This window comes from Macaca thibetana, chromosome 1 (genome assembly GCF_024542745.1).
Source record: "Macaca thibetana thibetana isolate TM-01 chromosome 1, ASM2454274v1, whole genome shotgun sequence".
Classification (NCBI taxonomy): Eukaryota; Metazoa; Chordata; class Mammalia; order Primates; family Cercopithecidae; genus Macaca; species Macaca thibetana.
The window spans coordinates 207,495,852-207,514,475 of NC_065578.1; the positions used below are offsets into that span (position 1 = coordinate 207,495,852).

General features: G+C 43.8%; 1 protein-coding gene across 1 annotated transcript in view; it reads right to left on the bottom strand.

The window, feature by feature from the left end:
* Window positions 1-18,624, bottom strand: part of LOC126942333 (nidogen-1) — an 87,636-nt gene that overhangs the window by 47,844 nt on the left and 21,168 nt on the right. Inside the window, exons 3-7 of the mRNA XM_050769810.1 lie at window positions 15,500-15,726; window positions 11,958-12,340; window positions 8,194-8,343; window positions 4,280-4,531; window positions 1,407-1,607 (exon numbers count right to left, since the gene is read on the bottom strand). Coding sequence (XP_050625767.1) covers window positions 1,407-1,607; window positions 4,280-4,531; window positions 8,194-8,343; window positions 11,958-12,340; window positions 15,500-15,726 — 1,213 coding nt within the window. The remainder of the gene's footprint in view (window positions 1-1,406; window positions 1,608-4,279; window positions 4,532-8,193; window positions 8,344-11,957; window positions 12,341-15,499; window positions 15,727-18,624) is intronic.

Genomic DNA, 18,624 nt, shown 5'->3' on the forward strand with positions numbered 1-18,624 from the left:
TTAACAGCCATCCAGTAGAATCATACAGATTCCTTAAAAAGTGTTTCAAAGACTGCTTAATGAGACTATTAAACATTCATGATGTGACATTAACTGAAAAGGCGAAGATACAACAGCGTGGTATGATTGCAATTTTATTTAAATAAAAACTATAAGCCTGGGTAACATGGCGAAACCTCATCTGTACAAAAAATTTAAAAATTAGCCAGGCGTGGTGGTGTGCCTGTAGTCCTAGCTACTCAGGAGGCTGAGGTGGGAGGATCGCTTGAGCCCAGGAGGTTGAGGCTGCACTCCAGCTTGGGTGACAGGGTGAAAGCTTGTCTCAATACAAACAAACAAACAGCAACAAAAAAACTATACATATCACTGTGTATCCATGTTAAATTTCTCAATTTTGATAACTGTACTGTGGCCTTCTAAAAGAATGTCCTTGTTCTTAGGAAAAACAAATGAAGTGTTTAAAGAATGATCTATCATAATACATACAGCTTATTCTCAAATGGTCAGTAAACATATACACACACACACACACACATATATATATACAGAGAGAGAGAAAGAAAGGAGAGAGAGAGAAAAAAAGAAAAGAAAGAAAGGTAAAGTAAATGTGGCAAAATGTTAACAATTGGTGAAGCTAGATAAATAGTATGTGAACATTTTTTGGGTTATTTTCAGTTTTCATGTAAGTTTGAAATTGTTTAAAACCAGGCACCAAATGGAGAATAAATGTAGTTTTTAAAAGTACATATAGATGTGGCTGGGCGCAGTGGCACATGCCTGTAATCCCAGCACTTAGGGAGGCCGAGGCAGGTGGATCACTTGAGGTCAGGAGTTCCAGGCCAGCCCGGCCAACACAGTGAAAGCCCATCTCTGCTAAAAATGCAAAAGTTAGCCAGGCATGGTGGCATGCACCTGTAGGCCCAGCTACTCAGGAAGCTGAGGCAGGAGGATTGCTCGAGACCAGGAGGCAGAGGTTGTAGTGCCCTGAGGTTGCGCCACTGAACTCCAGCCTGGGCTGGAAACCTGTCTCAAAAAAAAAAAAAAAAAAAAAAAAAGTACATATAGATGTATAATAAAATTACTTTAGCTTGAAATTATGTGTTGGGATATTTGATATACATGTAAATAGATGCTGGAGAAAAGGCTGAAAGGAAATACACTTAAATGTTATAATAATTATGTCCAGGTTTTATAATTCTAACTTATGCATATTGTCTTTTTTGCACAAAATTCTCTACAAGGAGTGCGTCCTACATCTATAATTGGGGGGAAGGTGACTGTAAGGCCCAGTGTATTTCCCTCTCAAGATCCCAGAGACAGCCCCAGCTCACGGCTGCCGTGGTGGGTCAAGAGCACGAGGCTGGTGGCCGGTCCGGGGCTGGCCCTGGGACACGGCTGGGGCTCACCTGAGGTGGAGTAGTGGTACAGCTCCGTGTAGGGCTCAATGTGCACGGAGGAGCCGAACGGAATCTGCGGCACGTGGCCCTCCAGCTCCGTGTCGATGGTCAGGTGCCCATGCTCATCGATGCCGCTGAACCGCTGCTTAATGACCAGCTTGCCCGGGTGCCCTACGAAGGTCACCTCAGCCTGGCGAGTGAACTCACCCCCTGAAAAACAAGATGAGACTGTCACTTTGCTGACTGGGGAGTGCGCCCTTCTGCCCGCCCCAGGCTCACAGTGTGGAGTGGGGTTGGTGCGAACCGTCTGCAGGTGCTTTGGTTTGGCTGGTAGAACATAGAGCTGGTGACGCTGAAGACAGAACTCAGACATCCCTGTGGCCCAACTGAGCCACGCCCAGAGGAGAGAAGAGGCTTCCCAGCCACAGCCCAGCATCTGTTGGGTTGGCTCAAGGGTTGTGCTGGAAATAGTGGAGGACAGGGGTTTGACTCCCAGCTGTGCTAGGCTCTGTCTGGGTGAACCTGAGTAAGCTACTTAACTGCTGTGAGCCTCCATTTCCTGATGATTAAAAGAAAGGATACAATCTATGTTCTGCAAATTGTCAATTGCTCCATAATGCCAGTTACAGTGATGAATATTGAAATAGCTACTTCCTGGTCGGATGGGTGAGTTGCTCAGGGCGCAAACCATTCCCAGTACCAGAAACCATCCTAGGATCACCTGCTACCGTGACGGCTTGGGAACTCCTCTTGGTCTGTGCAAGGCGGCAGCCCCAGACAGGCAGGAAAAGTACTTCTCCCTTTTCCACAATGACCTGCCCCATGACAGCAGGGGTTGACAAACTATGGCCTCAGGGCTAAATCTTGCCAGCTGCCTATTTTTCTACATTTTCTACAAATGTAAAGAAAGGTCTTTACATTTTTTAATGGTTAAAAAAAATCAAAAGAAGAATAGTATTTCATGGTATGTGAAAATTATATAAAATTTAAATTTCAGTGCCCATTCAAAAAGTTGTATTGGAACACAGCCATGCTCATTCATTTATATACTGTCTGTGGCTGCTTTTCACTCCACAGTGACAGAGTTGAGCTGTTGCAACAGAGACCATATGGCCTAAAATAATTAGGCATAACTTAAAATATTTACTATCTGGCCCTTTGCCAAAAAAGTTTGACAACCTCAGCTTTATAGTTAAACAAGTCTCAGGCAAATATCTCACTGATAACACAGGACCAGGAGAAATTCAGAAGGATCATTGTAGTCAAGAGATTTGCTGTTGTTGGGAATTTGCAAAGACTCCCTCTTTCTCAGCCCAGCTGAAGTCCATGTATATTACAAAATAGCACCAATATAAATTAACTCATATTTTAAAAAAACAGTGTGAAAAGCTGTGCAGGGAAAGAGTGGGGTCTGTGAGTTTGGCTGCAGCTCAATTATATTTGCAAAGAAAAGGGCATCTGGTTTGCATGAGGGCATCAATATGGTTATAACACTCAGAATATATATGCCTGTGGATTAGGGAGAAAAAACATTAGGCCAAAAAGTAGCAAATCTTTTGAGCAGGTTCAATCCTTTTTTTCTTTTTTTTTTTTTTTTTTTTTTTTTTTTTAAATACAGAGTCTCGCTCTGTTGCCCAGGCTGGAGTGCAGTGGCATGATTTTGGGTCTCTGCAAACTCTGTCTCCTGGGTTCAAGCGATTCTCCTGCCTCAGCCTCTTGAATAGCTAGGACTACAGGTGCCTGCCACCACACCTGGCTAATTTTTTTGTATTTTTCATAGAGATGGGGTTTCACTGTGTTAGTCCGAATGATCTCAATCTCCTGACCTTGTGAACCACGTGCCTTGGCCTCCCAAAGTCCTGGGATTACAGGCATGAGCCACCGCACCCAGCCTTGCTCCTTTTCTAATACACAGCCTCTCCTTTCTTAAGACAGCCACACTTTATGTATTTCTATGCCATAACTTTTGGAGGGTTACCAGCATGCAGCCTGGATGGGGACCCTGCTCCCAGCAGCGTTTCCTCTAATAAAGCCTTGGCTAAGGCTCCAGTTTGGCTCAGGCAGTCAGGGAGAAGGCAGGTCCAGGGCGTCGGAGGCAGTGGCTGGGTACCTGTGCCCAGGCACAACAAGCTCCAGGTCCTGGAAGTGACCAGTGATGAAGGACACAGACTCCTCCAACCCAGCTGTTCCCGGGAATGGGTCTCCAGCACGCAAAGATTGGGCTGGACTTGGCAGAGCAAGGAGAAGGCCACCACACCAAGGAAACATCCCTCAAGCCATCTGCCCACGCGTGCAATAAAGACTGAACTTCCTCAGTAGGGCGCAGTCTCTAGAAAACTCCAAGGATATTTGGGCTTCCTAAGACTTCTTAGGATTATGTTTATGCGGCTTAAGTAACTAGCTGGAAATGGCAGGTTCCTTCTCTCTGAGCAGATCCTAGGAAATATCGAAGATCAGTTCCAGGTTGGTTTGGAATTCAGAGGCAGGCTTGAGAACAGTTTCATGTTGCTTTGGAATTCAGAGGCAGGCTGATAGAATGAGGCAAACTGTGAGCCCTGCAGTTTTGGTTGTGCGGTTCTACAAGCTGATATTACTTGTTCTGCCAGAAACGCCTAAATCTCCACCATTAAATTGCTCCTCAATCAAAAGCCAATTCTAGGCAGTCTCAATTGCTATATATTAATGATAATATTACATGTTCATTTTACCTCATCATTTTATTTCCAGGACAGAACTACAGGATGCCCTGTCTACAGACAAAAAGGAGCAACAACATGCTTCTAAGTTGTCTGCAGACTTGGAGTTCTCCTTCCATCCATTCCCAGGCCTCCCCCTAGGCACTACTGTGGGTCCCATTAATTTTAATGTGGGATATAAATTACCGGTGATGCTGAACCCATTCTTGAATCCATCCTGCTCCACTGCAAACATCCATCCAATGATGCCTCCAACTGGGGCCAGCGGAAGCAGAGAATATCCAACGGTCTCAGGAATGGTGCTGATGGCCGTGTAGGACCGCCCGTGGTTCATTACTACGTAAGAGTGGAGGTCAGTGTTCTCAAAGACAATGGGGATCTGGCTGCTCCCCACAAAGATCCTTCCTTTCACCTTGCCATTGACTCGCTGGGGAGAACCTGAGCAAGAAAACAAAGAAAGAATATAGAGATCACTTCCAAGCCAGCCTTTCAAACACGAGTAATATGTAGGACCTGTACCTATTGATGAAGAAAGCAAAGAAACAAAATAGCACTGGGGTAAATGGCTTTGGGTAAGCAAAAGTAGTTGTTCTTCCTGAGACTATCCACAACAGTATGCTGTGAGCCTTCAAAATTCCAATGCCCCTGCCTCTCCTCCTGTGACTGAAAATGGATAGCACAAAAGGTGGCTCCATGGACAGCCATTGAGGAACTGCAGGAACAAAAAAATAGAATTTCAGAAGAAGAACAATATCAGGGGTGATCTAGAACTAGGGGGACCATAGAATTTATCACATTTGAGAGTAAAAGGAGGCTGGGCACGGTGGCTCATGCCTGTAATCCCACTTTGGGAGGCTGAGGCAGGCGGATCACCTGAGGTCAGGAGTTTAAGACCAGCCTGGCCATCATGGTGAAACCCCGTCTCTACTAAAAATACAAAAAATTATCTAGGCATGGTGGTGGGCACCTATAATCCCAGCTACTCGGGAGGCTGAAGCAGGAGAATTGCTTGAACCCAGGAGGCAGAGGTTACTGTGAGCTGAGATTTTACCATTGCACTCCACCCTGGGCAATAAGAGCGAAACTCCATCTCGAAAAAGATAAAGAAAAGGAAAAGAAAAAGGCATAAAATACTGATACAGGCTAAAACATGCATGAATCTTGAAATCATCATGCTAAGGGGAAGAAGTCAGACACAAAAGGTCACGTATTGTACGATTCTATGTGTATGAAACATCCGAAATAGGAACACCTATAAAGACAGAAAGTAGGCGAGGGCTTGGCAAGGGCTGGGGGGATTTTGAGAAATCAAAAGTGACTGCTAATGGATACAGTGTTTCTTTTGGGGGTGATGAAAATGTTCTAGAATTAGAGATAATAGTTGGACAACTTTGTGAACATATTAAAACCCACCAAATTGTATACTGTAAAAAGGTATGTGAATTATATCTCAAACAAAAACTGAAGGAAGAGGGAAAACGGAAGTTACGTTGCATTGTTCAGGTTTGATGTGGTACTGCTTTCAGTTATTGATTGTACATATCTTATTTCTGTTCCTAGATTATGACCATCATAGGGTCAGGATTTTCACTCCCAGCCCCTCACAGGTGGTCGGCAGGGTTTTCTTTATGTAGTAAGTTCTCAGTGAATGTTGTTAAATATCCCTAGGCAGGGGCTGGCACCTGGGGATCAGCTGCGTTCCGATGACCTTTCGTTGGGTTCCATATGCCCAAACGGCTCAACAGGTTCTCTGATCAGCCAGGGCATATCCAACAGAGTCATCCTGCACACATGTTGTCTCATTACACTGGGGAATGCTGTGAAGTTAGCTGGCCAACAGCGCAAAAAGGCATCCCAAGAACAATTAGGAAAACAAGCGAGAAAGCCAAGTTAAGAAACCAAACAAAATTTTTTCCACCAAACTTTGAGCTAGAAACTTTTTTTTTTTAAGTAGCAGGAATCCAACAAATATTTAAACCACAAATCTATTTCAGAGTGTGTATATAATGTCAAAATATGTGGCTGAACAGTTTGTCATATCTGAGCTTGCTGCCAAACACAAACTGTTCAGCATTTCAAGCTCTGATATTTGGGGTAGAAAAGGCTAAGGGGTTGCTCTTTAAGAATAAGCTCTTATTGTGGATTTTGGAAGCTTCTCCTGGGGTGGGGAAGGTACAAAAGCCAAGCCTGAAACAAAGAAGCAAAGGCACACCACCCCTGGGGTGATGGGATTTAGAAGAAAATCAAAAACAGTTTAGAAGTTAAAAACATCCCCTAAAATTAATAAGTAAAGCATACTCAATTTTCTTTCATCACTGAAGGTAGTATTTTTTTAAAACCTCACTTTATCTAATGGGGACACAGAAGGAAATGATTTTTTGTTTTTAGCAACTTAAAATGATAACGAATTTAACTGTAACTATGGCAGGCAGGGGGTCTGAAGAACAGAAACCATTCTTCCAGCTGAGTTTTACTTAGTCAAATTTTGCAAAGCAATTGAAGTTCCACATTAAACACACAAGGAAAATGACCCCTGACAAATGAGATAATTTGCTGGCATCTCTACGGCTTAAATGTCCCCTCCAAAACTCATACTGAAACTTAATCCCCAATGTGATAGCATTTAGAAATGGGGCCTTTCAGAGCTGATTGGGTCATGAGGGCTCTGCCCTGAAGAATGAATTAATCCAGTCGTGGATTAATGGATGAATGGGTTATCACGGGAATGGGACTGATGGCTTTATAGGAAGAGGAAGAGAGACCTGAGCTAGGATGCTCAGTTCCCTGTGCCACCTCTGCAGAGAGCCCCACCAGAAACAAGGCCATCACCAAATGTGGCTCCCTGATCTTGGACTTCTCAGCCTCCATCACTGTAAGAAATAAATTCTTTTTCTTTATAAATTAGTTTCAGGTATTCTATTAGAAGCATCAGAAAAGTGACTAAGACGGCATCTGAAGGGATGAGCGTTTAACATGGTGGGGTTTTTGCCGTTTTTGTGTTAATTCTGGAATTAAAACCAATTCCGGCCTCCCAGATGGTGCACTGAGTGAATGTTACCAGGATCCCCAGATTTGCACAGAAAGGATTCTCGTGACCATCTGCAAGCATCCAAACCAGTTGATCCTTTTGAGGGCAGAGTTTAGAACGGACATTGGCCCGTAGCCGAATCCATTTGGCCACACAATGGGATTGGCACCCCAGCATTAACCATGGTGCATCTCTGATGCTCAATCATAACCACGCTATGACTTCGGGAGCACCAGGAAAGAGGGACAGGAGGGAGAGGATGATGGAATAAACTTTACCTGCCATAGACTTTGGTCTAAGCCAGCCTTCTGTGGCCCTGCTGGGGCTTAACAACCATTAAGATAGGTCTGGCCTGGCGCAGTGGCTCACACCTGTAATCCCAACATTTTGGAAGGCCGAGGCAGGCAGATCATTTGAGGTCAAGAGTTCGAGACCAGTCTAGCCAACATGGAGAAACCCCGTCTCTACAAAAAATACAAAAATTAGCTGGGTGTGGTGGTGCACACCTGTAATTCCAGCTACTCAGGAGGCTGAGGCAGGAGAATCACTTGAACCCAGGAGATGAAGGGCTGCCGTGAGCCAAGGTTGCGCCACTGCACTCCAGCCTGGGTGACAGAGTGAGACTGTGTCTCAAGAAAAAACAAAAATGGTTCTGTGAGCAACACCACATAAAATTAGAGAGACTCTAAGAGAAAAAGACATGAAAGAGGTTTCAAAGAAATGGAGGAAAGTGAGGGGTATAAACAATTCTTTGTCCAGGCTGCATAATTTTAACACCACGGCCTTTGTGGCCACGCGCCAGGCAGTTGTGAAGATGGGCTCCCAGTGGCTGTCCCCTGAGATGGAGAAATAGCACAGGAAAGAAAGACTTTGCCATATTTGAAAAGTGGGCCTTCCTGGGGGATGCCTGTAGAGAATATGTAAGAAAATGAGGAAAGAGAGACCACGTATGGCTGCCCTAACACTACACACCTCCGGAGATGTGGGTAAAGGCAACATGGAAAACGAGCACCAAAACAAAAACTCCGCTCCGCCTTCTCCCGCATGAAATGAACATAGAAAAGCAAATTACCTTCTGCAACACATTGCCTGCCATTGCCTGTATAGCCAGCGACACAGCTGCAGCAGAAGCCCGTGGTGTAGTCCCTGCACTCTGCATGCACCGAGCACTGGTGTCTGTTGTTGGCACACGTCTGGCGGGAATCTGTGTTGTAGCTGAAAACTGGTCCAAGAAAACAAGTGCACACCTGTAAGCATTTCACGCAGCTCTAGCCCAGTGGGCTGTCTCATCCAGGCACCCTGAAGCACTGCAGGGACTCACACCTGCATGGGCAATTCAAGGGACCAGGCTTACTACAGAAGATTACAATCCCCTACATGTAGCCTTTAAATAGTTATGTGAGCCTGGGCAACATGGTGAAACCCCATCTCCACAAAAAAATACAAAAATTAGCAGAGCACTGTAGCATGCACCTGTAGTCCCAGCTACTGGAGGAGGCTGAGGTGGGAGGATCACTTGAGCCTAGGAGTTTGGGGCTGCAGTGAGCCATGATTGCACCACTGTGCTCCAGCCTGGGCAACAGAGCCAGACCCTGTCTCAAAAAGGAAAATAATAATAATAATAATAGTAATGTGGCTCCCCAACTCACATCACTGAGGCAAATAGGTCTAAAAGGAGTTGATAAATCACAAGGTGATTATTAATTATTGAAAACTGCTAGAATCTAGTGTACTTGGCATCAATATTAGATTAGTGCTATCCAATAGCAATCTTAGGACAGTGTCCATCTAAACTAGTGAGAAGAATGAGCTTCATGTTTGGGGAGGACTCTTAAAATATATATATATATAAAAAAACATATATAATATATATTATCTATGTTATATACGACATGTAACAAATATATTACATATATGTAATATATATTAAATATAAATATATAACAAATTATAAATATGTACATATATGTAAATGTATATTATATGTACTATATAATCTATAATATAATATATAAATTATATATAATATATATTTACATTATATTATATTATATACAATATATTACATTATATTACATTATAACAGATAAGATATTTATATATTATATAATAGTATGTATAATATAGTATATACTACATATAATTATATGATATAATTTTTTTACTTTTTTTATTGTGGTAAAATATATATAACATAAAATTTGCCATTTTAACAACCTTAAAATATGTACATATATTTTATCCTCCTTCCTCAACCTCCCAAGTGGCAGGGACTGCAGGTGGGTGCCATCATGCCTGGCTTATATTCTTTTTAATTTTCAATCACCCCCCACCGCACCCCAACTTACACTTTTCCCTGAGGAGTAATTTGGAAGCACTTACGCTCAAAAGCTGAACAAAAATAATGCCCTAGTCACACCTGGGCTAAAAAGCCTTTGACCTAAGAAACAAAAAGAATGTCTCCCTGTTTTAAATTTCCACATTCCACGTTCATTTTATTAGAATCATGAACTAGCTCATTATATTTAATAATCCAGAGCAAATTAATTTGGAATGAAATTCAAAAGCACAAGAGGGGTAAACTTTTAGAGAGGATAATGATCCCATTCATAATTGACTGTTATGAGTGAAGAGAAAAGCAAAGTTTAAACCCAGGTAGACTCTGTGAGTCCTACATACTCCGAAGGGAATTTCTGGCTTTATAAAGACAGCGTTTGGAGCCGAGCACACTTGAGCCCCGAACTGAACACGTGATGCTACTGATTACTTAAACTCCAGCTGTGGGCAGAGCTCTCAGGGGTCATTATGGCCTGTGTGTATGTGAACTATTCAAATAACACCAGGAATGCACTACCGGCCACAGAAGACTGACCTTTCTCATAAACATAGGGAAATAACTGGGGTAGAGGGACAGGAAAACATCTGTTTTAGACACAATCTGTGTTCAAATCTAGGCTTTCTTCAGTCTTAAGTAATACACTGCCCCAAGTTGTTGGGCTAGATATGGTCTCATTGAAATGTGATGACTTCACAAATGAGAATTTCAGAGATACCTAGAAAGGGTGGGACTCAAAACCCAACATCTGCAAGGAAACACACCCAACACATCTGGGGGAGATGACTCCAAAACCCATGGCAGAGTGGCATGTGCTGAGCAATGTGCGCATCACCCCGGGAACCCAGGGTGCAGTAGAAGAACCCTAAGACATGAGCCCCTGTCCTTGTCCTGCCACCAAACGGCAGCTTCTCCATTTCTGGGCCTCAGAAGTAAGCGAGCACGCCAGCCAGTAAGCACCCCATCTCGTCCACGGTTTGGGATACTCGTGAGAACCAGATTGTATGGCTACTACTGTGAGATAAATCAGAACAAGTAAGGGCAAATGAAAATGAGGGAACAGTGTGGAATGGGCCAGGCTTTTCTAAGGGTTTTCTGATCATTTAGTAGAAAAGCATTAGAGAGTCGCAATAAGCTTATCTAAAGGCTTGGACTATCCCATTTATATGAGTCTTAGTGGATTCTGTATCAAACTAATGTGAAAAAAAATAATGAGGACAGTTTAGTTGGAAAATCTTTTTTTTTTTTTTTCTTGAGACAGAGTCTCACTCTTGTCAACCAGGCTGGAGTGCAATAGCGCCATCTTGGCTCACTGCAACCTCCACCTCCCAGGTTCAAGCGATTCTCTGGCCTCAGCCTCCAGATTGGCTGGGATTAAAGGCGTGTGCCACCATGCCTGGCTAATGTTTTGTATTTTTAGTAGAGGCAGGGTTTCACCATGTTGTCCAGGCTGGTCTCCAACTCCTGACCTCAGGTGATACACCCGCCTTGGCCTCCCAAAGTGCTGGGATTACAGGCATGAGCCACCGTGCCCGGCTGGAATATCTTTTAATAAGACAAATGAAAGCATCCAGGAGTTCTATTTTCCCTCAAAATGTAGCAAAAATCTGATATAACATAGTTGACCAGAAAATGTACTGTAAAACTTTTTTTTTTTTTTGAGACAGAGTCTCACTCTGTTGCCAGGCTGGAGTGCAGTGGCACAATCTCGACTCACTGCAACCTCTGCCTCTTGGGTTCAAGTAATTCTCCTGCCTCAGTCTCCCGAGTAGCTGAGACTACAGGTGTGCGCCACCACGCCCAGCTAATTTTTGTATTTTTAGTAGAGATGGGGTTTCACCATGTTGGCCAGGATGGTCTCAATCTCTTGACCTTGTGATCTGCCTGTCTCGGCCTCCCAAAGTGCTGGGATTACAGGCGTGAGCCACCGCACCCAGCCCTATTTTTTTTTTTAAGAGTATCTACTTTTTTTTTTTTTTTTTTTTTTTTTTTTTTTTTTTTTTTGATCTTCACAAACCAACTCTGAAACTGACGGGACCTGGGAAGAAAAATAATCAACAATTCTAATTCCAAAACCAAGAGGAAATAAATGTCAAAGATAAGCTTCATAAACAGCCAAAAGAACTTCTAAAATGTTTTTTCAGGTGGATGAATACATTTCTGATCTGAGAAATCACAAGAAAATCTGACTTTTAAAATAATTCTAATGGACGTTTTCTCTTTAAAACGGACGGAATGGAATACTAGGAAACTTGAAAGAAGACACACTCAACAGTCTCCAAAACCATGGTCCTAATCCCAAAAGATCACTGAGCATCTCTGAAGCCACTGGGCATATAACACCAAGGCTCCACGGCTGTGAGAGGTCAGCCTGTACTTTCCCAAGCTCTTATCCTTACAAACCACCACGTAATGCTCACAACTGACATCTCCCCAGCAGTATGCCTGTCTGGAAGTCCACACATGCAAGACCTTACCGACTGCAACTTAAATGGTCTTACCAACTCCTGTTTCCTCAACTTCATCCACATCTATGACCTGAGGGTGCTGCTGGTGAAAAGTCTCCACTGCCAACTGGAAAGACCTGGTTCTCTCTGTGGGAGGTCCAAGGGGCCTTTCAGTAGCTGCCCGGCGCGGCGAGAGGACGCTGGGCACACTGTATGTGTCAGCACCTCCCCTTCTCAGAGCCTTGTAGGAGAAGGGTGTGGTGCCCACATCCTCCAGGCCCAGACGAGTCGTCACCAGGTCATAATCTTCATCCTCATCATCATACTCTGCCCCCTCTTCAGTTCCGAGGATCACGTCCGCAGGCACCACGCCATTGGTGGTGGCTGGACTCCCGATCTCAAACACCCAGACACCCTGCTGCCCAGAGTTGCTACTCCTAGGAGGAAGGACAGGCTTCTTAGAAACAGGCCAGCAACCCACAAACAGCCACCACTACCCAAGCAGAGGGAACCCTGGGGATCTGTGTTGGTCTGCAAGCCATCACCTGCAGCTAGGACTGGACAGTGGAAGGGCACTGGCCGTCACGTCTGGGCGTCATGTGGCTGAGACAGTCTAGGGCTGACTGGTGAGACTGTGTCCAAATGGGCACAATATTAGCACAAGCTCAGTCCCAGCCATTCCAGAGGTGTGCTCCAGGGACATTGTAAGGACTTAAAATTCAACTTACTCATCCTAATTGCTGGTTACATGCTCTATGTTATGAGCTAAGGTGGCTCATAGGACTGACAGTGGCTTTACGACTGAAGTCATTCATGCTCTCCACTGTCTCTTTCCATGGCATGGTATGATACAATTTTGGTCTCTGTCCTCACATTCTGAAACAAGAGCTCCTACAGCCTTTGGAATTTCTGGAGCGATAAGAGTGTACTTTGTAGGCTAATGAGTCGACTGATGGCTGGGAGCTCCTAGACAGTTTCAGGAGGGGGGCTGGTGGCCAGAAAGACCAAGGCATGATTAAAGGGTTGGAATGTCCAGCTCTCCCCACTGCCTCCAGGGAGGGGAGATGGGCTGGAGACTGAGTCAGTCACCAATGATCAGTGATTTAATCAACCATGCCTATGCAAACCACCATAAAAACCCTAAAATGGTGAGGTTCAGAGAGCTTCTGGGTTGAATACATCAAGGTGCTGGAAGGGTGGTATACTCAGAGAGGGCATGGAAACCCTGACCCCTTCCCCATACCTCGTCCTATGCCTGTCTTCCATTTGGTCGTTCCCGAATTGTATCCTTTAGAATTAACTGGTAATAGTAAAGCATTTTTCTGTGTTACATGAGCCATTCTAGCAAATTATCAAATCTGAGGAGCATGTCATGAAAACCCTCCATTTATAGCTGGTTGGTCAGAAGTACAGGTGGAAACACAGGACTTGGGACTGGCATCTGAAGTGGGGGCAGTCCTGTGGGACTGAGCCCTTAACCTCTGGGGTCTGCACTATCACCAGTGCTAGAATTGAACTGAAGTGTAGGACACCCAGCTGGTGGGCAGAGAATTGGTTGGTGTGGGGGGGAAAAAACCCACCCATTTGGTGTCAGAAGTGTGAATGAAAACATTGCAGACATGGTTTTTTAGAAATCCCAACTCCAGGGCTGGGCACCGTGGCTCAGGCCTATAATCCCAGCACTTTGGGAGGCTGAGGCAGGTGGATCACGAGATCAGGAGATCAAGACCATCCTGGCCAACATGGTGAAACCCCGTCTCTACTAAAAATACAAAAAATTAGCCGGGCATGGTAGCGGGCACTTGTAGTCCCAGCTACTCGGGAGGCTGAGGCAGGAGAATGGCGTGAACCCAGGAGGCAGAGCTTGTAGTGAGCTGAGATCACGCCACTGCACTCCAGCCTGGGGGACAGAGCGAGACTCCGTCTCAAAACAAAAAGAACAAAAACAACAACAAAAAAAATCCCATCTCCATTGGCTGTGGGATCTTGAACTAGTCTCAGTTTACCTTTGGTGCTTAAAGGAAGTGGTGAAAAGCAAATGAGATACAAAATCCAAAAGCATTTTATAATTATAAAATATAGCAGAATATCCCTGATCTCTACTTCTTCCTCCACCATTTTTACCATTCTTCTGTGTCTGTAATTGGAAGTGCTCCTATCAGAAATCACATTAAATGATTATATTATACAATGGACAGAGGGGACATACATTACTCAGTGGAAAATACTGAGCAAAACAATGAGGTGGGGTGGGGATGAGAAATCACCAAAGTCCTGCATAACTAGGACGTCTAATCAATTTATCTGCCTGGGATTCAAGTAAAGACAGTGGTGTGTGGGAGCTTATTTGTACTAACTTGTGAGAGCTGGCTGTTAAAATTTTAGGAATCTTGCAAGCCAGTTATTAAACACAGCCATTCTAAACGATTAAATTACATGAACTTCCAATTAAACAATTTATATTTTTTAAAAGGAAAAAATATTCAAAACTCATCATATTCTAATTCTCATACTGCTATCCATGCTCTTGAAATTATATATATTAAGCCTATTGTATCTTTATGGTGAGAATATATATAATGGTGCATGTTTTCTGAACTCTTCATTGAGTGACATGATGTTAATAACTTGAAATTGACCATAGTAGGAGTATTTACATCACAGAAATAGGCAAATGCTATAAATCAGGGCTCCCCCTGCCCTCATAAAACCAGTTGTTAAGCATTTAACAGCACACCACTAAGTGAAGGGCAGAGGAATTCAAGCTAGATTTGATGATATAAAGTTAAAAGGTGGTTTTAGGGGATTCACTCTTGGTTTTCAAAGAATAAAGGGAAAGGAAAGGTTTTAATTTTCAAAAACCAATTTGGGCTTTTCCCCCTTTTGTCAAATTCTGCAACATAACCTGAGAGCACTATTTCTGTTGTAAGAATTTTCCCCGTAGTCAATGTGAAGGAAAAGGTTTTCTCAGCCTTGAGGTCAAAGAAGGAGATAGGTTTGAATAACCCTTATTTCTAACTGTATTTACAGACAAAATGGTGAAAACTCTTATAAGGCTGGGCACGGTGTCTCATGCCTGTAATCCCAGCACTTTGGGAGGCTGAGGCAGGCAGATCACCTGAGGGCAGGAGTTTGAGACCAGCCTGGCCAACACGGTGAAACCCTGTCTCTACTAAAAATACAAAAATTAGCTGGGCATGGTGGCGTGCACCTGTAATCCCAGCTACTTGGGAAGCTGAGGCAAGAGAATCACTTGAACCTGGGAGGTGGAAGTTGCAGTGAGTCGAGATCGCGCCATTGCACTCCAGCTTGGGCAACAGAGTAAGGCTCTGTCTCAAAAAAAAAAAAAAAAAAAAAAACTATTTTAAATGAGGATGATATCTAAAAAATAGGATATCTGTTCATTCTAAAAATATATTTCCTTAAGTTCATCAGAAAAAGAGTATTTCATAATATAAAAACTATATGCAAAACTTATATGTAAAACTTAAATCCATAGGAACATTTTTAGGTAATGATCTATAATACACATTACATTATCCACATTAAAAAATATTATTAAGAGGAGAATCCACTGAAGAACAAAGAAAGCATACTTGGCCAAATTTTCAATTGATTCTCTGTCATTAGCAAATATATTAAAAGCTCCGTTGCTCTTCCATAAGAATCCCACCGAACCTTGACTGAATGCAACCATGGCAGGAACTTGGTTGTTTTCCTTCTTTGAGAATGTCGTATGGAACTGCAGACCATCTTCAGGATAAAGGAAAATGGCATAGGAGCTGGAATCAGAGGAGGCTAGAACAGCCTGGAACGTGTTTCTCTGTGAAGATGAGTTAAAATTCAGTTACTCGGAAAAATATCTATAGATCTTAAAATGTGTTATTCGCCAGACTATCTATAAAGTGTACAGTGCTGTAAAGAGATGGCAATATTTTCACCTTATTCTAAAAGAAGAACTTTTGTAGCAAGAACCAAAGATTCCGGGATAGTTCCACTGAAATATCCCTAAGACTAGGTCAACATGACATTTTCTGATTAATTCATAAATATCTTCTGCGTAACTGTGGCCCTAAGGTTAACGAAAAATTATACAGATGGTACCTCCAGATGGTGGCCTAAAATCTCATGCAATTTAGGAAATTTTTACCCACAGAATTTGTTTCCATGGCTGTTAACATATTCAACCACATTCATCATTTAACAAACATTTATTGAACCCAAGCATCATACAGTAGGAAAAAAAAGAAAAACATGAGATTTGGGAGAAAACAGACTTGGATCCAAATCTTTGCTCTACTCATTATTATGTGACCTACTTGAGTTCCCTAAGCCTCGATGTTTGCATCTGTAAAATGGAGATAAAACCACCTCCTTCACAGAAATGAGGAAGACTACATGAGGTCACATATGAAAGAGCAGGCACATGCCGGTAGCTCATGCCTGAAATCTCAGCACTTTGGGAGGCCAAGGCGGGCGGATCATGAGGTCAGGAGTTCAAGACCAGCCTGGCCAACATGGTGAAACCCCATCTCTACTAAAGATACAAAAAATTAACCGGGCTTGGTGGCGCATGCCTGTAATCCCAGCTACTTGGCAGGCTGAGGCAGAAGAATCGCTTGAACCCGGGAGGTGGAGGTTATGGTGAGCTGAGATCATGCCATTGTACTCCAGCCTGGGCGACAAGAGTGAAACTTCATCTCAAAAAAAGAATAAGAAAGAAAGAAAGATCAGACACAGAGAAAGTATTCTTTAAATATTAGTACCTTTCCGACATGCCAGGCATCGTCCTGAGCTCTGTGGATGTGAAGAAAAAAATATGTGGTCCCTGCACTCAAGAATCTACGGTCTAGATGGGAAGGCTGACATTTGAACAAAACATTGTAAAACCTGAGGTTGCAGTCTGTAATCGAAACATTTGCAAAGCGCTGCAGGAGCTGTAAGAGGAAGCGTCCCATGCCAGGAGGGGTGGGAGTGCGTCCCATGCCAGGAGGCTGTGGTTGGTCAAGGCCTCACGGGAGGGCCCAGTCTGAATGAACAAGCAGGAGGAAGCTGCCACTTGTAGGGGGGTCACAGAGGGGATGTCCCAAGCAGAGAGGACAGCCTGTGCAAGATACTGTGGATTTTAAAAAAAGAGCGAGGGCAAGGTCAGGGAATTACATGTAATCTGGTACAGCGGCTACAAAGGGTATGTGGAGGTGGAACAGATTAGGCCCAAGAGGCAGGCAAGGGCTCCATACCAAGGGGCTGGGCGTTTATCCCCAAGTGAAAGGGAGGCAGTTGAGACATTTAACATTTAAGCTGTTTTGAAATTTGGCACTCAGACAGATAACAGTTGGCAAGCAAAATGTGTCATGCAGGCCCATAACAGACTTTCCCAAAGTGTGCTCTGTGGGATGTAATGCAACCTTTATGGAGCGGGGGAAGGGAAGAGGTATGGTCACAGGTTTGGAGACTGCTCAGTTAAACAATATTCGGCAAGGCTGGAATGGTGGCTCACGCCCTTAGTCCCAGCTACTTGGGAGGCTGAGGCGGGAGAATCGCTTGAACCCGGGAGATGGAGATTGCAGTGAGCCAAGATGGCACCACTGCACTCCAGCCTGGGTGACAGAGCAAGACTCTGTCTCAAAAAAAAAAAAAAAAAAAAACAGCATCAGGCAGGTTGCAAGTTTCCTGACTGCAGGACTTTTCAGGGTGAATCACCAAGAGGGAGATACAGTTTTAGCATTTCCCAAACTAGAAGGCCTTTTCCTCAAGGACTATCTTATAGGACTGGTGTTTTGCGGTAGACACTTTAGGAACCACCAGCCCGAAATACCTCCCATTTATATGAAGTGCTCTGGGACCCATTAGGTTTCTCTCTTCCTCATTATCCTATAAAAGTGAAGTTATGATAGAGAGAAATTATTTTTCCAAGGGAAAATCGAGGCCTGCCCTAAAAAGTCACTTCAGGTCTAGCAATGAGTTCCTGACCTACTAAAAGGCCCTGCTTCCTTCAAGGGCAAGCCGGTGCTCTACAGCCTGGTCCTTCAAGCCCTCCCTGATGACTGTGCCCACGGAGGTGCCAACCCTGGGTTATGATAATACTTGGGTTTTGAACCACTCACCTGGTCCAAATGATCCTTATCTCCCCAACTAGAGTCTGGGCTTTACCTTTCTATCTTTGCATACCTCAGGAGTACTTTGCTATTTTCACCTTTTGTTTCATATTAATAATTTCTCTAATCAGAAACTATCCTTCTAGCCAGGCTCCGTGGCTCACACCTGTAATCCCAGAACTTTGGGAGGCCAAGGTGGGTGGATCACTTGAGGTCAGCAGTTTGAGACCAGCCTGGCCAATGTGGTGAAACCCCGTCTCTACTAAAAATACAAAAATTAGCCAGTGTGGTGGTGCATGCCTGTAATCCCAGCTACTAGGGAGGCTGAGGCACAAGAATTGCTTGAACCTGGGAGATGGAAGCTGCAATGAGCTGAGATCGTGTCACTGCACTCCAACCTGGGTGACAGAGAGAGACTTCATCTCAAAAAAAAAAAGAAAAAGAAGAAAAAGAGAGAGAGGGAAGGAAGGAAAGAAGGAGAAAGAAAAAGGAAAGTAAAAGAAAGGAAAGGAAAGGGGAGGGGAGGGGAGGGGAGGGGAAAGGGGAAAGGAAAGAAACTATCCTTCCACTGTCTGCCACCTGAGGTAAGAGCAGCCAGGGGATGCCATTTATCAATGCCATTT